Raw genomic sequence first — 17,388 nt, forward strand, 5'->3', positions numbered from 1 at the left:
ACAAACTCCTTGCAGATGGTGTCCTTGGTGGGATTTGAACCCAGGACCCCAGCGCTGCAAGGCTGCAGTGCTAACCACTGAGCCACCGTGCCGCCCTAGTAGAGCCAGAACCTCCTAGTGGAAAGTTCTGCTTCTTTCCTGGACCATTCTGATCCCAACAACAGACTCACACTGCTGTAGAGATATTTACATCCTCCCCCAAGTCCCACCCAACCAAGAGGGACCCCACTTGACCCAACCCTGGTTCCGAAAATTTGAGACAGTTGACAATTATGTGAACGATGTAGCCCGCGCCCCTCCTCTATCTTCTGCAATATCTCCCCCATTGTAGAAAATCGGGAAGAATGCGGGTGCGCTCCTGCGCTAAAGCAAAGGCGTCTTCCTGAATTTCTTGAAACCTGTAAAGATATTTCCAAAGCTCTTTTCTTGCCTGTGTGGAATATTGAGTTAACTCTGATGACCTTTCCTTTTCTGCAAAAAGATCTTATCTTCCTCAGAAATGTTACTCGAGAAGAGACGTGCACTTGATACGCCAACTTTGCCGCTGTTGAGTCGCTTGTTTGCTCTGGGTTTAGCTGTTTGCATTGTGCTTTAGTGGGGTGTCCTCCCATTGTACACACTTTTTTTTTTAAGATTTTTTTTTGGCACAGGCCAAACACTTCTTCAGTTTCTTATTGTTCCATGGATGGAGTTTAAAGATCTTCGTTAAAATGGGTTTCTAAACAGTGGCGTAACCAGAGTTATCCCCGATTTGGACCTGCCCCTCCCATCCCCGGCCCCCCCTTAGGGTACAGGATAAATACGCTGACACTTAACCTCAGCACCCAGTTTTCCCTTACTCCAATATCCTGATATAATAGCCGATATTATAATGCACCCCCAGAGTCCTCCATATATTATAATGAACCCCCATAATCCTTCATATCATATAATGCACCCCATATTTCTCCATATATTATAATGCACCCCCATAATTCTTCATATCATATAATGGACCCCATAGTCCTCCATATATTATAATACACCCCCACAATCCTTCATATCATATAATGCACCCCATAGTCCTCCATATATTGTAATGCACCCCCATAATCCTTCATATCATATAATGGCCCCCATAGTCCTCCATATATAATACACCACCCATAGTCCTCCATATATTATAATGCACCCCCATAGTACTCCATATATTATAATGCACCCCCATAGTACTCCATATATTATAATACACTCCCCATTGTCCTCTATATATTATAATGCACCCCCTATATTATCCATATATTATAATGCATCCCCCATAGTACTCTATATAGTATAATGCATCCCCCATAGTTCTACATATATTATAATACCCTCCCCATTGTCCCCCATATATTATAATACACTCCCCATAGTCCTCTATATATTATAATCCACCCCCATAGTTATCCATATATTATAATGCACCCCCCATAGTCCTCTATATAGTATAAAGCACCCCCCATAGTACTCCATATATTATAATGTCTCCCCCATAGTCCTTCATATCATATAATGCACCCCATGGTCCTCCATATATTATAATACACTCCCCAAAGTCCTCCATACATTATGATGCACCCCATAGTCTTGCATAGAATTTAATGAACCCTCATAGTCCTCCATATAGTATTAGGTAGCCCCCATATAGTATCATGCAGCCCCCATATACCATTATGCAGCCCCCATATCCTTTTATATAGTAGCATACAGTCCCCATATTGTTTAATGAACCCCATTAGTCGTTTGGCCACCATGATTAAATACATATACTCACATCTCCTTGTTCCCCCGCTGCTCCGGTCTCCTCAGCGTGTCTACTGTTCTGCCGTTCTGCACCTCTCAGCACAGCGCGCAGTAGTGACGTCATCGCGCTCCGCTGTGCTGACACGTCAGAGCGCGGGCACAGTGGGAGAATGATGAGAGCAGGAATGTGACGCTCACTCTCTTATCATTTTCATTGTGTTACAATTGAAAGCGCGCTCCTCGGGGGCAGCACTGGCAACGGGCCCCATAATGGTTGCGTGGCCAGCCGCCATTGACGGTGCACCACTGGCTGAAGTCCTCCGGCCCCCTTGATGGCTGAGATTGTGGTTCCGCCCCTGTTTCTAAATACTACAGATCATAGCATATGGTGGATGTGCCATGAAGACAAGGAAGCCCACCACTAATACCATGGATAACTTGGACCCTAAGTGGTCCCTTTGCCATCATGGGACAAGTTTGATGATCCATAGCCTGGATCTTGGTCTTCACCTCTTGCAAGAGGCCTAACTTGATGCTCTAAATGTCGTGGAATAGGGCATCTTAAAAAATTTGGGGGCTGTTGGCAACCTCGACACCCCGAAACCTCTGGTATTGCCTCTAACAAAGGCAGCACTGTCTTGTGTAGCATACACCATAGAGATGGAAGGTGTGAAATCAAGAAAACAGGGCAGCTTTTACGAGAGCTTATCCTAGATTGACACGTCCTTCACATACAATGACCTAATACTTATTGTTTGTGAACACACGGAGCTATAGACTCATAAAGGATAAATGACTCCTGGGGAGGATAGACGTGTATCTAAGGGTCATATCAGGATACAATCAATGCTCCCTTACAATGAACGCCGGCTTACACCTCGTCTCCCATCACCTTGGAGCCGGGCCAAGTCCCAACTAAAGTTTCTTAACATTTTTTTGTTATCGTTTGCTCAATTCTGATAAAGGAAAAACTAGTTCCGCATAAAGCACCGAAAAAAGATTAATGGATAACATAAATTCTATACAAGTATTTGTGCTAATAAAATATTAGTGCCGTCCTCGGTGAGATCATCAGTATACACCACCATGAGCCGTGCACAATGGGGAAATTTGTATCTGCATCGATTTGGCGTGGGTATTAGAAACTCACATCTACAGTGGCATGCAAAAGTTTGGGCACCCTTGGAGTTTTTTGTGTGCTCAGATAACTTTGACCAAGGTTTCAGACCTTAAATAGCCTGTTAGGGTTATGGCTTGTTTACTTTCATCAGGTGATGCAAATTTCACAGCTACATAAAAACCCAGCCTCCTCTAACCTTGTGCCAAAAAAACAGCAGGCATGGGTTCTTCTGAGCAGCTGCCTAGCACTCTGAAAATGAAAATGGTGGAGGCCCCAAAAAGCGATAAGAAGATAGCAAAGCATTTTCAAGTTGCCCTTTCCTCAATTCAACATTTAAGTAAGAGATGGCAGCTACCAGGAACAGTGAAGGTTTTCCCAAACTGCTTCAGGTCTCTCATATTTGAAGGCACATTATCCCAACAGCGATTTTAAGATCTTTCCACAGGTGTCAATGGGATTTAGATCTGGAATCATTGTTGCCACTTCAGAACTCTCCAACGCTTTGTTTTCATCAATTTCTGGGGGCTTCTTGAAGTATATTTGGGGTCATTATCCTGCTGGACCTAGGAGGGAAACCTAGCTTTTTGACCCTGTGACCCAAAATCTTCAGATTTCATGATGTCTTGCATGCTGTCAAGACCCCCAGTGTCAGAGGCAGCAAGACAATCCCAAAACATATCTGACCTCCACCATATCTGACTGTAGGTTCTGTGTTTTTTACTTTGTAGGTCTCATTTCGTTTTTGGCAAACATTTGAATCAAGTGCATTACCAAAAAGCTCCATCTTGGTGTTATCGGATCACAAGATGCTTTCCCAGAACGATTTTGGCTTATGCTTGTACACTTTGACAAATTAGTGTAGCTTCTTTCTGTCTCTGTGTCAGCAGTGGGGTCCTCCTGGGTCTCCTCCATAGCGTTTCATTTCATTCAGATGTAGACGGATAGTTTGTGCTGACACTGATGCCCCCTGACCCTGCAGGACGGCTTGAATTTTTCTGGAAGATGATTAGGGCTTATCCACTATGTGGACTATCCTGTGTTGCAACCTTTCATCAATTTTTCTCTGCCATCCATGTACAAACAGATTTGCTACAGTGCCATGGGTTGTAAACTTCTTGATTATGTTGTGCACTGTGGACAAAAGAACATCAAGATCTGTAGAGAATATATATATATATACAGTACAGACCAAAAGTTTGGACACACCTTCTTATCTCTAGAACAACTGTTAAGAGGAGGCTTTGTGCAGCAGCCTTCATGGTAAAATAGCTGCTAGGAAACCACTGCTAAGGACAGGCAACAAGCAGAAGAGACTTGTTTGGGCTAAAGAACACAAGGAATGGACATTAGACCAGTGGAAATCTGTACTTTGGTCTGATGAGTCCAAATTTGAGATCTTTGGATCCAACCACCGTGTCTTTGTAGAAAAGGTGAACGGATGGACTCTACATGGCTGGTTCCCACCGTGAAGCATGGAGGCGGAGGGGTGATGGTGTGGGGGGGGCTTTGCTGGTGACACTGTTGGGGATTTATTCAAAATTGAAGGCATACAGAACCAGCATGGCTACCACAGCATCTTGCAGCAATGTGCTATTCCATCCGGTTTGCGTTTAGTTGAAACATCAGTTATTTTTCAACAGGACAATGACCCCAAACACACCTCCAGGCTGTGTAAGGGCTATTTGACTAAGAAGGAGAGTGATGGGGTGCTACGCCAGATGACCTGGCCTCCACAGTCACCAGACCTGAACCCAATCGAGATGGTTTGGGGTGAGCTGGACCGCAGAGTGAAGGCAAAAGGGCCAACAAGTGCTAAGCATCTCTGGGAACTCCTTCAAGACTGTTGGAAAACCATTTCCGATGACTACCTCTTGAAGCTCATCAAGAGAATGCCAAGAGTGTGCAAAGCAGTAATCAAAGCAAAAGGTGGCTACTTTGAAGAACCTAGAATATAAGACATATTTTCAGTTGTTTCACACTTTCTTGTTAAGTATTTCATTCCACATGTGATAATTCATAGTTTTGATGCCTTCAATGTGAATCTACAATTTTCAGAGTCCTGAAAATAAAGAAAACTCTTTGAATGAGAAGGTGTGTCCAAACTTTTGGTCTGTACTGTATATATATTTAGATTTTTTTATTTTATTTAAGGTTTTTCTTTGCTTATGTGCAACCCTCAGTTCTTTATTTTTCATTTGTGCCTTGTGCATCATCTTTTAGGGTGAAATGTGGCTAAATACTGGTTAACATGGGGAACTATAGACATGCACAAGAGATGAGCTTACGTGGAGGTGCGCTTGTTTATTACACCTGATATGATGGGTGGTATATTATGTCTATGGTTTGTTTAACTTGTATGATTTTTTTTATTAGTTTTGCATTACCCGTAATCTCATTAATAATAATATTTCCAGGAACATCTCCTGACTGTTTAGCATTGGCTTACAGTCAATGACCGCAAGTCCTCTGAGCAGAATGGCTGTTTCTGGGTGCAGAGCAGCTCGAAAACACAATGCAAACTGAATATACAGTAATGGAGGTCACAGCAGATAGAATAAATACCTGCAATTCTTATGAAGTGATCTGGAGGCTACATAATGTCTTCATTAGTGGTCCAGCCATGGTCCCAAGCTATCTTCTACCCACTAAGCGGACAGAGACAGAAAAAGGCCCCTGTGCAAGAACAGTATAGGGGCCCTTTGTAGTCCAATAGTTCATCATAATGCACATGCCACCTGCATTGGAGGTGGAAATGGCCCCCTTACCACTTGGGCGACTGCCTACTGGTATGTCCACCTCTGGTTGGTACCATCCCCATTACTACCAGGTGGCAAAAAACTGTGAGTCTCCTCTACAATGGCCAAGGAAGGGGCACAATAGTCATGGAAGGGAAGGGAGAGGAAACAAGCACTACCATCTGTATGGATCTAACATTTTCTAGGAATCACAAAGCTTCCCCAAAGATCAGAAATGGTTTAGGTTTCTGTCTTAGGCATTGAAATGAGTAGTCAACCAACTGTCTGGAGTTGTCAAACCGTAGATAGCCAAAGATCGGGGCCCCTTCTGTCACACTCGTCGGGTGTAGCAAGCGTGGCGAGGTGCGTTCAGACCTACGTGCGTCTGAAGCAAAGCAAAAACACAAGAAAAGGGGGCACTGAGGACACAAAAACAGGTCCTGAAACTAGTGAGAGGAGTAGTTGGGAATCTCCTAACCTCACCTGCAACAGTCGCTTCTCTCCTCACTAGTCCCTATACAGTCTCCAGAACTTGGGACCCTAAAAAAGGCCCTATAATAACCCTGACTAGTTAGGGGGTGATGAGGTTCACTAGACCTCAACACTGCACTAACAACACACCAGGGTAATATAGACAAACAGGGGGGGAAATAACAACCAAAAGGATATAGCCTGAGCACAAGAACTAGACTAGCAGAACCTTCCTCCAAGGCGGCCAGGACACAAATGACAGTGTATCTTCAGCAGGGAATGCTGGGATACTCCCCTATTTAAATCTGAAGGGTGTGAATACTTAGTGAATGCAACTGATCACTCAGTAAGGAACTGCTTTGGAAAAACTGCAATAGCACAACCGGCACTTAACCACTTAAGTGCCAAAAGAAATGAAATCCATTTAAATGAAAAGAGTCGGATGAGAGGCTCCAGTCCAAAGACTGTCACTGGTCTCAACATGCAGGGACACGATCATGACACCTCCGATAGTAGCATATTAGACAATTATTTTACTATTTTAGCATATTTCAATATATATATTTTTTTAAAATTGGACAAACCCTTTTAATATTTGAATGTTTCGCCACGAGCTGCAGAGATTTCATCCCGACTGCAACAAGTAAATTAAAATTTCAATTGACGTGAAATGGTTAATAATGGTAGACGTTACTGGGAAATGATCCGAGGTGAGCTGCGCTGTTTAGGCAGATGCCATTCTTTGTACTGTGTGTTTATTCTGCTGCAAATCAAAGTTCCTATGAGATAGTATCAGAGCTGCAGAACAGGTGCCCGGGCCCGAGCAGGCTGCCAACGTAAACTGTACGGCTGGATAATGCAGAGCCATTCACAAGATAACAGTCACCTTGCCAACAGCAAATTAATGTCTGCCTCATGGTGGGGTTCATCATGTCAGCACTCGGCCTCCTGCTGGCAAACTTCATAACAAGTGCGTGCAACCGAAATACCTAGAGACACCTGCAGGTCACCCATAGCGTGCACCCTGCATTGCTTCATTACACAACTTAATCCCTACCTAATGCGCAGATGTGTCCGTAAGGTGGCCTCGAGCTGTGCCAAATACAAAACTGAGTCACATATGCTAAATTGTGCACACATAGTGTGCCCACGCACTTAAAGGGAATCTGTCACCAGGTTTTTGCCACCTAATCTAAGAACAGGATAATGTAGGTGCAGAGATCCTGATTCCAGTGATGTGTCACTTACTGGGATGCTTAGAGTAGTTTTGATAAAAATCACAGTTTAATCAGCAGTAGATTATCATTCCACTGTATCATGAGTGCTGTATAAATTCTTGCTCTGCAGCAGAGAAAAGTGATTTTATCAAAATGACAGCAAACAGCTTAGTAAGTGACACATCGCAGGAATCAGGGTCTCTGTCTCTACATTATGCCTCTCTCAGATAAGTTAGCAAAGACCTGCTGACAGATTCCCTTTATACCCAAAGAATACTTTGAGACCACCTTAAATTAAAGACAATAAGTACTTTGCTCACATAGAGCCAAACACTGCCCACATTATGTAAAATAGTGCAAATAGAGTGGAATATAATGCCCATTTTATGCCTACTGAGCTGCAGCTGCAATTACTGTTTAAAGAAAACATGTCACCAGGTCAGGAGTGTCCAGGTTTTGTGCTTATTGTAGTACTGCTATTCCTTTGAATATTGCGTTTTGTTTTTGTAACCCAGTTGCAGAAATACAGGGATTTTTGTTTCTTGCTAATTTTTATGGTCTTTTACAAGGGAGTGTGGCTCACAGGATCCTCGGGGGTGTGTCTGTCTATAAAAACAAGAAGTAAATATAAAGGGACAAATCTCTGGAACCATATGGAAACAAAATAAAAATGGAATACTCAAGAGAGCACCAGGAATATAATAAGGGAACAATACTGGCAGCTGTTTATCTGGCGACATGGTCTCTTTCATTAGAGGACATTAATTATCCTATTTGTTTGCCTGGCATCAGGCTGAAAAGGACAATGAATATTTAACAATCAGATCCAGTCAAAATTTCATCTGTGGACGATTAAAGATGTTCTCTTCACTTTGTTCTCCATCTGGCCCAGACCGCCATGACTGATTCTTCCATTTACAACGCTACACAGTATTTGCTCTCCAGACATCACTTTCTTAAGCTAAACTACATAAAATGTGATTCTACTCATAACCCTAATGTGCCAATCTTGCAGTCAATTGCCCCTGGCAGTAATTAGTGCCTGCAAATAATTACTTCTAGCATCTACATATTGCAATTAGTAATATTGCCCACATAGTGCCCTATAAGTAAGTGCACCCCCTCACCAAATAATTGGGAACAGGTACTGCTCACTTGAATAATCAGTGGCCCCAACTATATTAATGCCAAATCCTCAATAGTAATAGTGCCACATTCTCATATTGACCTCAGTAAGTAATAGTGCCATCAAACTAATTATACTAGTGAAGTGTGCGCAAACAGTACCGTAAGTGACCGTATAGTATAACTGGCGTTCACTGGGCATTATCGTCTGTGCTAACAATGCCATTGAATGGAGGATATTTACGCGACACGCCATCCTTGTGAGACCCCCACTGATCTGGAGAATCATAGGGGTGCTATGTGGGCATTATACACAGCATATGGTTGGTGTGCGTCGGATTTAGACTTCGTATGTATTGGAGATGAGGACTTTCACTTTTACTTTCATCTGTTTCATATATATATACTATAGTTCAAAAGTTTGGGGGTCACCCAGACAATTTTGTCTTTTCCATGAAAAATCATACTTTTATTTATAAATGACTTGCATAATGAATAGAGAATATCGTCCAGACAGTGACGAGGTCAGAAATAATGATTTTTACATGAAATAATAACTTTCTCTTCACACTTGGCTTTCGGCACAGAATGTTCCTTTGCAGCAATTCCAGCTTTGCAGATCTTTGGCATTCTAGCTGGTAATTAGCGGAGGTATCTGGAGATATTTCCCCCCATGCTTCCTCCCTCCCACAAGTTGGATTGGCTTGATGGGCACTTTTTGCTGCTCCCACAACAGCTCAATAGGGTTGAGATCTGGTGGCTGGGTATCCATACAGATACCAGCTGCCGGCTTCTTCCCTAAATAGTTCATGCATAATTTGGAGGTGTGCTTTGGGTCATTGTCCTGTTGTAGGATGATATTGGCTCCAATCAAGCGCTGTCCACAGGGTATGGCATGGCGTTGCAAAATGGAGTGATAGCCTTCCTTATTCAAAATCCCTTTTACCTTGTACAAATCTCCCACTTTACCAGCACCAAAGCAACCCCAGACCATCACATTACCTCCACCATGCTTGACAGATGGCGTCAGGCCCTCTTCCAGCATCTTTTCAGTTGTTCTGTGTCTCACAAATGTTCTTCCGTGTGATCCAAACACCTCAAACTTCGATTCTTCTGTCCATAACACTTCCTCTGTCTAATGTCTGTGTTGTTTTGCACATATTAATCTTTTCCTTTTCTTAGCCAGTCTCAGATATGGCTTTTTCTTTGGCACTCTGCCCTGAAGGCCGGCATCCCGGAGTCACCTCTTCACTGTAGACGTTGACACTGGCGTTTTGCTGTTACTATTTAATGAAGCTGCCAGTTGAGGACCTGTGAGGCGTGGATTTCTCAAACTAGAGACTCTAATGCACTTGTCTTATTGCTCAGTTGTGCAGCGCGGCCTCCCACTTCTCTTTCTACTCTGTTTACAGCCTGTTTGTGCTCTCCTCTGAAGGGAGTAGTACACACCGTTGTAGGAAATCGTCAGATTCTTGGCAATTTCCCGCATTGGAATATTCTTCATTTTTAAGAACAAGAATAGACTGTCGAGTTTCACATGAAAGTTCTCTTTTTCTGGCCATTTTGAGAGTTTAATGGAACCATCGAATGTAATGCTCCAGATTCTCAACTAGCGCAAAGGAAGGTCAGTTTTATAGCTTCTCTAATCAGCAAAACTGTTTTCAGCTGTGCTAACATACTTGCACAAGGGTTTTCAAGGGATTTCTAAACATCCATTAACCTTCTAACACAGTTAGTAAATACAATGTACCATTAGAACACTGGAGTGGTGGTTGTTGGAAATGGGCCTCTATACATCTATGTAGATATTGTATTCAAAACTAGACGCTTGCAGCTAGAATAGTCATTTACCACATTAACAATGTATAGAGTGTATTTCTGTTTAATTTAATGTTAGCTTCATTGAAAAAGTATGCTTTTCTTTCAAAAATAAGGAAATATCAAAGTGACCCTAAACTTTTTTAACTGTAGTGTATGTGCATTATATATATATATATATATATATACTGTACATTATATATATGTATATGTGTGTGTATATATAAATTTTAGCATGTTATTGTGTCTTTTGTGTATTTCAATCCTTCACTTAAGCTTATAAAATCCAGGTATTCAGTATCCGTCATCATCATCATCATAAACAAGTTCCCTATGACAACAAACCCGCCATTGTTTTCTGTTCGGGTGGATAAACGATCTTTATTATTGTCGTGGATTGGTTGTTAGCAGAGAAACAAGAGGCTTATTGATGTGACAGACTGTAGTGTGTTGTGTTATGGGGTCATTACTAGGCCCCATGGCAAACATTGTGTGACTGGGGGCCGGCCAGGCATCTATTATATGAAGCTCATGAAATATGTTGCTCGGCAGCTTGGAGTGAAATATGTGACTCTTAAGCGTCGGTAAACTCAGGGGAGAATTGATATAAATGTTCGCTGGCTCAGTTTACAACCATAGATGATCAATCAGGAAGTTACATGAAGTTTCCAAGGCAGCAGGGCTGTGTAAAACCATTCGGGCCTAGCTTAGATACTGCCTAAAGGTAGACCTGTCTTTGTTGCCTATAGCAACCAATCACAGGGCAGCTTTCATTTTGTATTCTGCTTTTAAAAAATGAAAGCCTTGCTGTGATTGGTTGTTGTGGGCAACCAAGACAAATTTTTGCTCAGGCATTTTTAGGAATCTGCCTTGGTGTTGCCATCACCTGTAGGAATAAATGAGAGAAAGTTGCGCACCTCTTCATTCCTGTCTTGAGATAATATGGCTCCTAGAGGACATTTCTGGCTATCCTGTCGATATGCTATAAATGTCCCCGGATGCGATAATCACCATAACAACCTAATTTTCATTTTTGTGTCTTCTTTTTTTTTGTTCAAGAGCCATACATTTTTAATTTTGATGCCAACATAGCAAAAATGAAGGATTTTTTTTTTTTTGTTTTTGCGAAATGTGTTGTAGTTTTGAATGACGCCATTCATTTTACCATATTATATACTGAAAAACGGGGAAAAAATTCCAACAAAAAATGCAATTCCGCCATTGTTTTTTAAATTATGTATTTATGGCATTTATAAAAATGACCCTGCCCCATGATTCTCCAAATCCATGGTAATACTGAATATCCATTATTATTATTATTTTTATTTTAGAAAAAAAATAATAAAAGGAATTTGAAACTTTGCAAAAAAAATTAGTTTGTGTCACCATTTTTGTAACCCAGAACTTTTTTATTTTTCAATCTCTGGCGCTGCGTGACGGCTTGTTTCTGCATGCAAAGCTGAAGTATGTGCAATATTTTTACAGCTTTGGTTGCAGTTTTGGGGGGAACGAACGAGGACCAAAACCTGGCAGTTTTAACATTATGACATTTTGAATTTTTTTTCGTTACAAAGTTTACCATTTGGGTTAAATTTAATGGACGTGAAGATACTAAATACCTTTTTTTTGTTTTAAATATTTTTTTTCTTAGTTTTTAACTGATAAAAGTTGGAGTGATTACATTTTTTTTCTTTTAGTCTTTTCAAATCCTTTTTCTATTTGACCACCTGTACTATATAAAACCATAGTATTCCAAAGTATAGGACACACCATGGTTTCCTATGAAGCCCAAACAGTGGCTGAACTTCACAGAAGTACCATCATGGATTGCCCTGGCCCCGAATTTCCCTGGCCGCCCATCGGCACCTTGAGATCATGTGCCTGGATGACGTGCCTTAATTGCTGTGTTAATCCCTTAAAGGTAACTTGTCAGCAGATTTGGCGACTATAAACTGCAGCCACCACCGGTGGGCTCCTATATACAGCGTTCTCACATGCTGTATATAAGAGCCCAGGCCGCTGTGTAGAACGTAAAAATGACTTTATAATACTCACCTATACGGTCGGTACGGTGCAGACTGGTCAAATGGGTGTCTCCGTTCTCCGGGTGCGGCACCTCTTCTTTCAGCCATCTTTGTCCTCCTTCTTCTGAAGCTGGGGTGCATGACGCGTCCTACATCATGCCCACAGGCTAGCATTGTTATTGTAGTGTGCCTGCGCAGGTCCTCAATTCCGGCGCATGTGCATGACGTAGGACGCGTCATACACCCCGGATTCAGAAGGAGGACAAAGATGGCCGATCTCTGGACAGGAACTGGTCAGCTGCATGCATTTCTATGCAGCTGACCCGTTCCTGTCCGAAGAGTGTGCGGCCATGCTGGGTGATGCGATGCGAGACTCGTGCAAGTTACACGCAAGTCACTCGCAAGTGTGACTCCGGCCTAAATGTGATTGACAGCTGCATTTCACTCAACAGCCGAGATCAGAGCAAAGCTCTAATCATTGCTGTCAGGCTGTGTGCACACATGTATTTGCTTGCAGATTAGTCACAAAACTGCATCAAATGCTGATGCCAGCAAAGTAAATGAGAATCCTGAAGTGTAGTGGACACGTTCAGGATTTCTTCCATGCAGATTTGGTGCAGAAAATAATCTGCAGCATGTCAATTCTTTCTGCATTTTGGCTGCGTTATTCACCATTGAAAGCAATGGAAAAAAAAACGCATGCAGAAATGCAATGAAAAATGCATCAAAACGTACGCTTTTTCTGCTGCGTTTTTCCGTCCCAAGAGATAAGAAAATGGTACAGAAATTTCTGCAATGTGGGCATATTGCCTTAGGCTAGTTTCACACTTGCGTTGAACGGGATCCGTAGCATTGCGTTGTGTGACGCATGCAACGGATGCGTTGCATATAGTGGCACAACGCATGCTACAGATCGTACAAAATAACGCAATCCGTTGTAGTTTTTTTTCCTTGACTTTACACATCTGAGCATGTGCAGTTGTGTAAAGTCAGGTGTGTTAACGGAATCCGTCAAGTGACGCATTCTAACGGAATCCGCCACCATAGGCGTCCATTATAAAAACAACGGACGCCTAACGGATTCCTGCAGATTGCGTTTTTTTGACACTCCGCCAAGCGCAGAAAAACGTTACATGCTGCGTTCCATCCGCCCGACGCAGCGTCAAAATAACGACGCTGCGTCGTCCAGCGGATGCAACGCAGACACTTGCGTTACAGTGCGTCGTCCATACAAGTCTATGGAGAATAGCGCAGTGCGTTAACGGACTGCGCTATTCTCCATAGTGACGGACTGCGCTGAACGCAAGTGTGAAACTAGCCTTAGAGGCAGATGCTGGCTGTTCAATGCAGCCGGAACTTGCCCTGTTTGGAGCGGGTTCAAATCCTGAGCCTGCTGTACACATGCCGGCCCACATCATGGAGTGTAAAGGGTATGTGTCAGACATCACACATTTGGGGGTAGAGAGGACTTTAGACCCCTCAAGCACGAGGGCCTGGGTGGAACTGGAACGTCAGCACCACCTTTAGCTACACCACTGCTTACATGATTAGATTGGTGGGAATCTATCAAGACTCCAGACTGAAAAAAGTGACACATTTTGGCCTACAACTTTTTTTTTGCACTAAAAATTGTAACTTTTTGAAATTTTGTGCCACATTTGCTTTTCTTAAAGGCAGACGGCACCTAGCGAGGGGCAACCATGACCCTACCCGTAACTGATCATAGTAAAAGGCAGTGGGCCCTAAATTGTTGCAAAACTACATCTCCCAGCATGCCCTGCAGCAGGAGCCTGGCAGTATTGAGCGCTATGTGTCATTTTTTTCCGTTTCTCCCCAAGGCTAGCAGTTACCTTGCAGGAATGTTATTGCATATTTTCTACCCCACAAATCACAATTGCTGCTTATTTACCAGCTGTAAACTGATGCGCGTGACTTACTATCAATGCTGTTTGTGCAACGCCGGGCGTATAGTGACCCATGAACTCTGCTGGTGAAAGTGAAAGGGTTTTATTCATTTACAAGCATCTATAATTAGAAAGTGTGAGATAAAAAGATATACGGTATATTGTATGCATTTTATTTAACTGCAACAGCGCCACTCCTGTACATAGGTCGTGTCTGGTATTGCAGTGGTAAAAAACATTCAAGGATGTACATTTTTTTAGGTGTTTTTTTTAGAATATATTTCCATAATCATCTACTATTCCTTCTATTTTATTCACAGATCATGATTTTACAAGGAAGCAACATTATGAATATTAATCCAAGTGCCAACTCACACTCCCATCAGCCGGCCTGGGCTGCTCCCTACCCCACATGTGATGGTAAGATACGCCTGTCCTCAAGGCCAACGATCTGCAGATTGAGGCTCCAGAGTTATTTGGGAACTATGACGCCACCAGGCTTTGGGGCATGCTGGAAGTTGTAGTTCTCCACAAGCAATATTCAAGAGGCTAAAAATACTGAACTAAAATCCAATATAGTATGTAAAAAATGCACAGTTTTTTTATAATGGTCAAAAAATTGAATTTGCAAAGTGTCTTCAAGCTGCTGTTAACGGATCTATTCTTTATTAAAGGGGCATCATGAATTTGATTAGCAAATTATTGCAACCCACAGCTTTAAAACTATAATTCCCGGTTTGTGGGTGTCAGAGCATGCTGGAAGTTGTAGTTTTACAATATATGGATAACCACAGACTACATCAGGAGTGCAGGAGATCCCAAATGACGATAAAGGGCTCCATTCATCATTACATTTTTGCCTATTTTTTGTCTAGTTTTATTTTTACCCTGTTTTATTTCTTCCAAATTCTTCCATTACTTTGCGCCTTTTTTAATTCTATTTTATGCGTGTGTGGCGCCCCTGACCTGGTCAGGCACCACTGAGTACTGCACCCATGCTGGGGACAGTACAATACAGGTAATCCAGAAGGCTGACAGGGGTGTGGAACACAGGCGCATAGTGATCAGGTCTCACACATGTACCCATGAGAGGACCCCTGGGGATCCCAGGAGGGGGCAAAGCCTATACCTCCACTGGAATAGTGGTAGGGGGTTAAAAGCCTCCATCTCCTCTCAAGGGGTGTGGTAAGAGAGTCTGGTTGCTAGGTGGCGTAGGCAAGAACAGGAGAGGAGGAGCAGTGAGTCAGTTAGAGCAGAGAACTCCATAGGGCTCAGTGAGGAGCAGACCTGTGGGGCTGATGCTGTCTAACAGCGCCCGCGCAGTGGCTACAGACGGGGGAGAACGGTCAACTAGGAGTGCTGCCTGAAAGCCAGCTTCAGCTAGAGAGTGCACGGAGTGGGAAGTAAGGAGACTTCTAGAGAGCACCAGGCCCAACCGGGCGGCAGATCCCGAAGCGAGGATAGATTCACCTTTCCCTGCTAAACCTGCCGGTGTGGGGCTCTTACAGCCCACACCACAACAACCAAAAGCCGCAGCCACGTAACCGCAAGTAGGGCCCATAGGTCACAGGAGGCAAGAGGCTGGAGTGGCCTGGCCCGGGGAACAAGCACACGGCAAAACAAGAAGGGGAGAGAGGCTTGGAGCATCTTCCCTGGGTGACCCCCATAGGGACTCAAAGTCGGGGTCACCCCAAACCACCAAGGGCTAAGGAAGGCGAGTTTGTAGTCACCCTCATACAGTCAGCCGGAAGGATACCTGGTTCCCACCTGGTTCATCCCAGCTACGCCCGGGTTACTCACCCTGCCACCTGAAGTGAGTAAAAACCCTGAAAGACACTCTGCCTGTGTGTGGTCATTCTGCGACTTGTGGTACTACAGCTTTACAAAGGGCCCTGGGGCTTGCCTCACTCTCAGGAGGCTACTACACCCGACTGCACCCACCATCAGCCCCAGGCGTCCTCTAACCTGCAGTGGCGGTCCCCTCTGACCGCAAATACTGAGAGTGGCGTCACGATCAAAAACAGAAGATCTCCTACCTGTGACCAGATCCAGCTACGTGGAGTCCCTGAAGGTAATGCACCGACACAGCGTTTGTGGGGCTTCACATCTGGCGTCACGAACAGGATAAGGACTAGACCTGTTCAGACAGGTGACCATGTGCCTGGGCGGTCCGCTTGAAAAATTGGAAGCGCCGCCATATTGCCACCATGAAAAGCGCGCTGAAAAACAACAGCAGCCCGCGCTGGAAGAAGTTACCGCCCACGAAGAGGTGTGGCTACCCAGAGATCCCCTGCGGAGTTCTGACCTTGCCAGCTATGAGAGTGGAAGCGTCGAGAGACGGCGGGAAAGAAAGGGAGCCAGAAGCCTGCTGCTGGGAGAGGAGCTGCTGAAAGAGGCAGAGCAGAAACTGGACAGCTTGTTACAGGAGGCAGCGAAGAGTCCACTGCTGGGAGACCGTGCAGAAGACGGCGCAGAAGAAATGGCGTCTGACCGCAGGAACCCAGAACCAGGCTCCGCTGCCTGGTGGTACCGAGAGCTGGCCCAGTTTTGCAACCGGCTGGAGACCCGGGTCGTGGAGCAGATTCGGGAGGAACGGATGGAACTGCAGGAGATGACCGCGGCGGTTCGGGCCTATGAAGGGAGAGCTGCGCGCCGGGTGTCAGGCGGGACGGCGACGACGCAGACCCCAGTGCTACCAACAACGGGTGAGTCGAATGATGCCCCAGCCCGCGCAAGTGCCCCGACCCCTGCTGCCCCGTCCGCGGTCCCTGAAGAGGCGTCCGGTGCGGCGACGCTGAAGCAGGCCGCAGCCACGCCAGGTGCGGCCCTCCAAGCCCCAGCGGCTGCAGCGATGCCCTGCTCGGCCCACCAAGACCCAGTCCCTGCAGCGATGCCCTGCCCGGCCCGCCAGGACCAGGCCGCCGCCATCCTGGGCGCGGCCCGCCAAGACCAGGCCGCCGCCATACAGGGCGCGGCCCGCCAAGCCCAGACTGCTGCAGCGACGTCCAGCCCAGCCTGCACAGAGCCCCCTGCAACAGCGACACTGATCCAGGCCGCCGCCATGCCAGGCGCGGCCCGCCAAGACCAGGCCGCCGCCATCCCGGGCGCGGCCCGCCAAGACCAGGCCGCCGCCATACAGGGCGCGGCCCGCCAAGACCAGGCCGCCGCCATGCCAGGCGCGGCCCGCCAAGAAAAGACTACCTCAGCATT

At 44.8% G+C, this 17,388-nt stretch overlaps 1 protein-coding gene across 1 annotated transcript in view; it reads left to right on the plus strand.

The window, feature by feature from the left end:
* EHF (ETS homologous factor) overlaps positions 1-17,388 on the plus strand; it is an 89,668-nt gene that overhangs the window by 40,781 nt on the left and 31,499 nt on the right. Inside the window, exon 2 of the mRNA XM_075326848.1 lies at positions 14,499-14,598. Within this exon, the coding sequence (XP_075182963.1) occupies positions 14,502-14,598 (97 nt within the window). The 5' untranslated portion in view covers positions 14,499-14,501. The remainder of the gene's footprint in view (positions 1-14,498; positions 14,599-17,388) is intronic.

Source organism: Anomaloglossus baeobatrachus, chromosome 10 (assembly GCF_048569485.1).
Source record: "Anomaloglossus baeobatrachus isolate aAnoBae1 chromosome 10, aAnoBae1.hap1, whole genome shotgun sequence".
In the NCBI taxonomy this organism is placed as follows: domain Eukaryota; kingdom Metazoa; phylum Chordata; class Amphibia; order Anura; family Aromobatidae; genus Anomaloglossus; species Anomaloglossus baeobatrachus.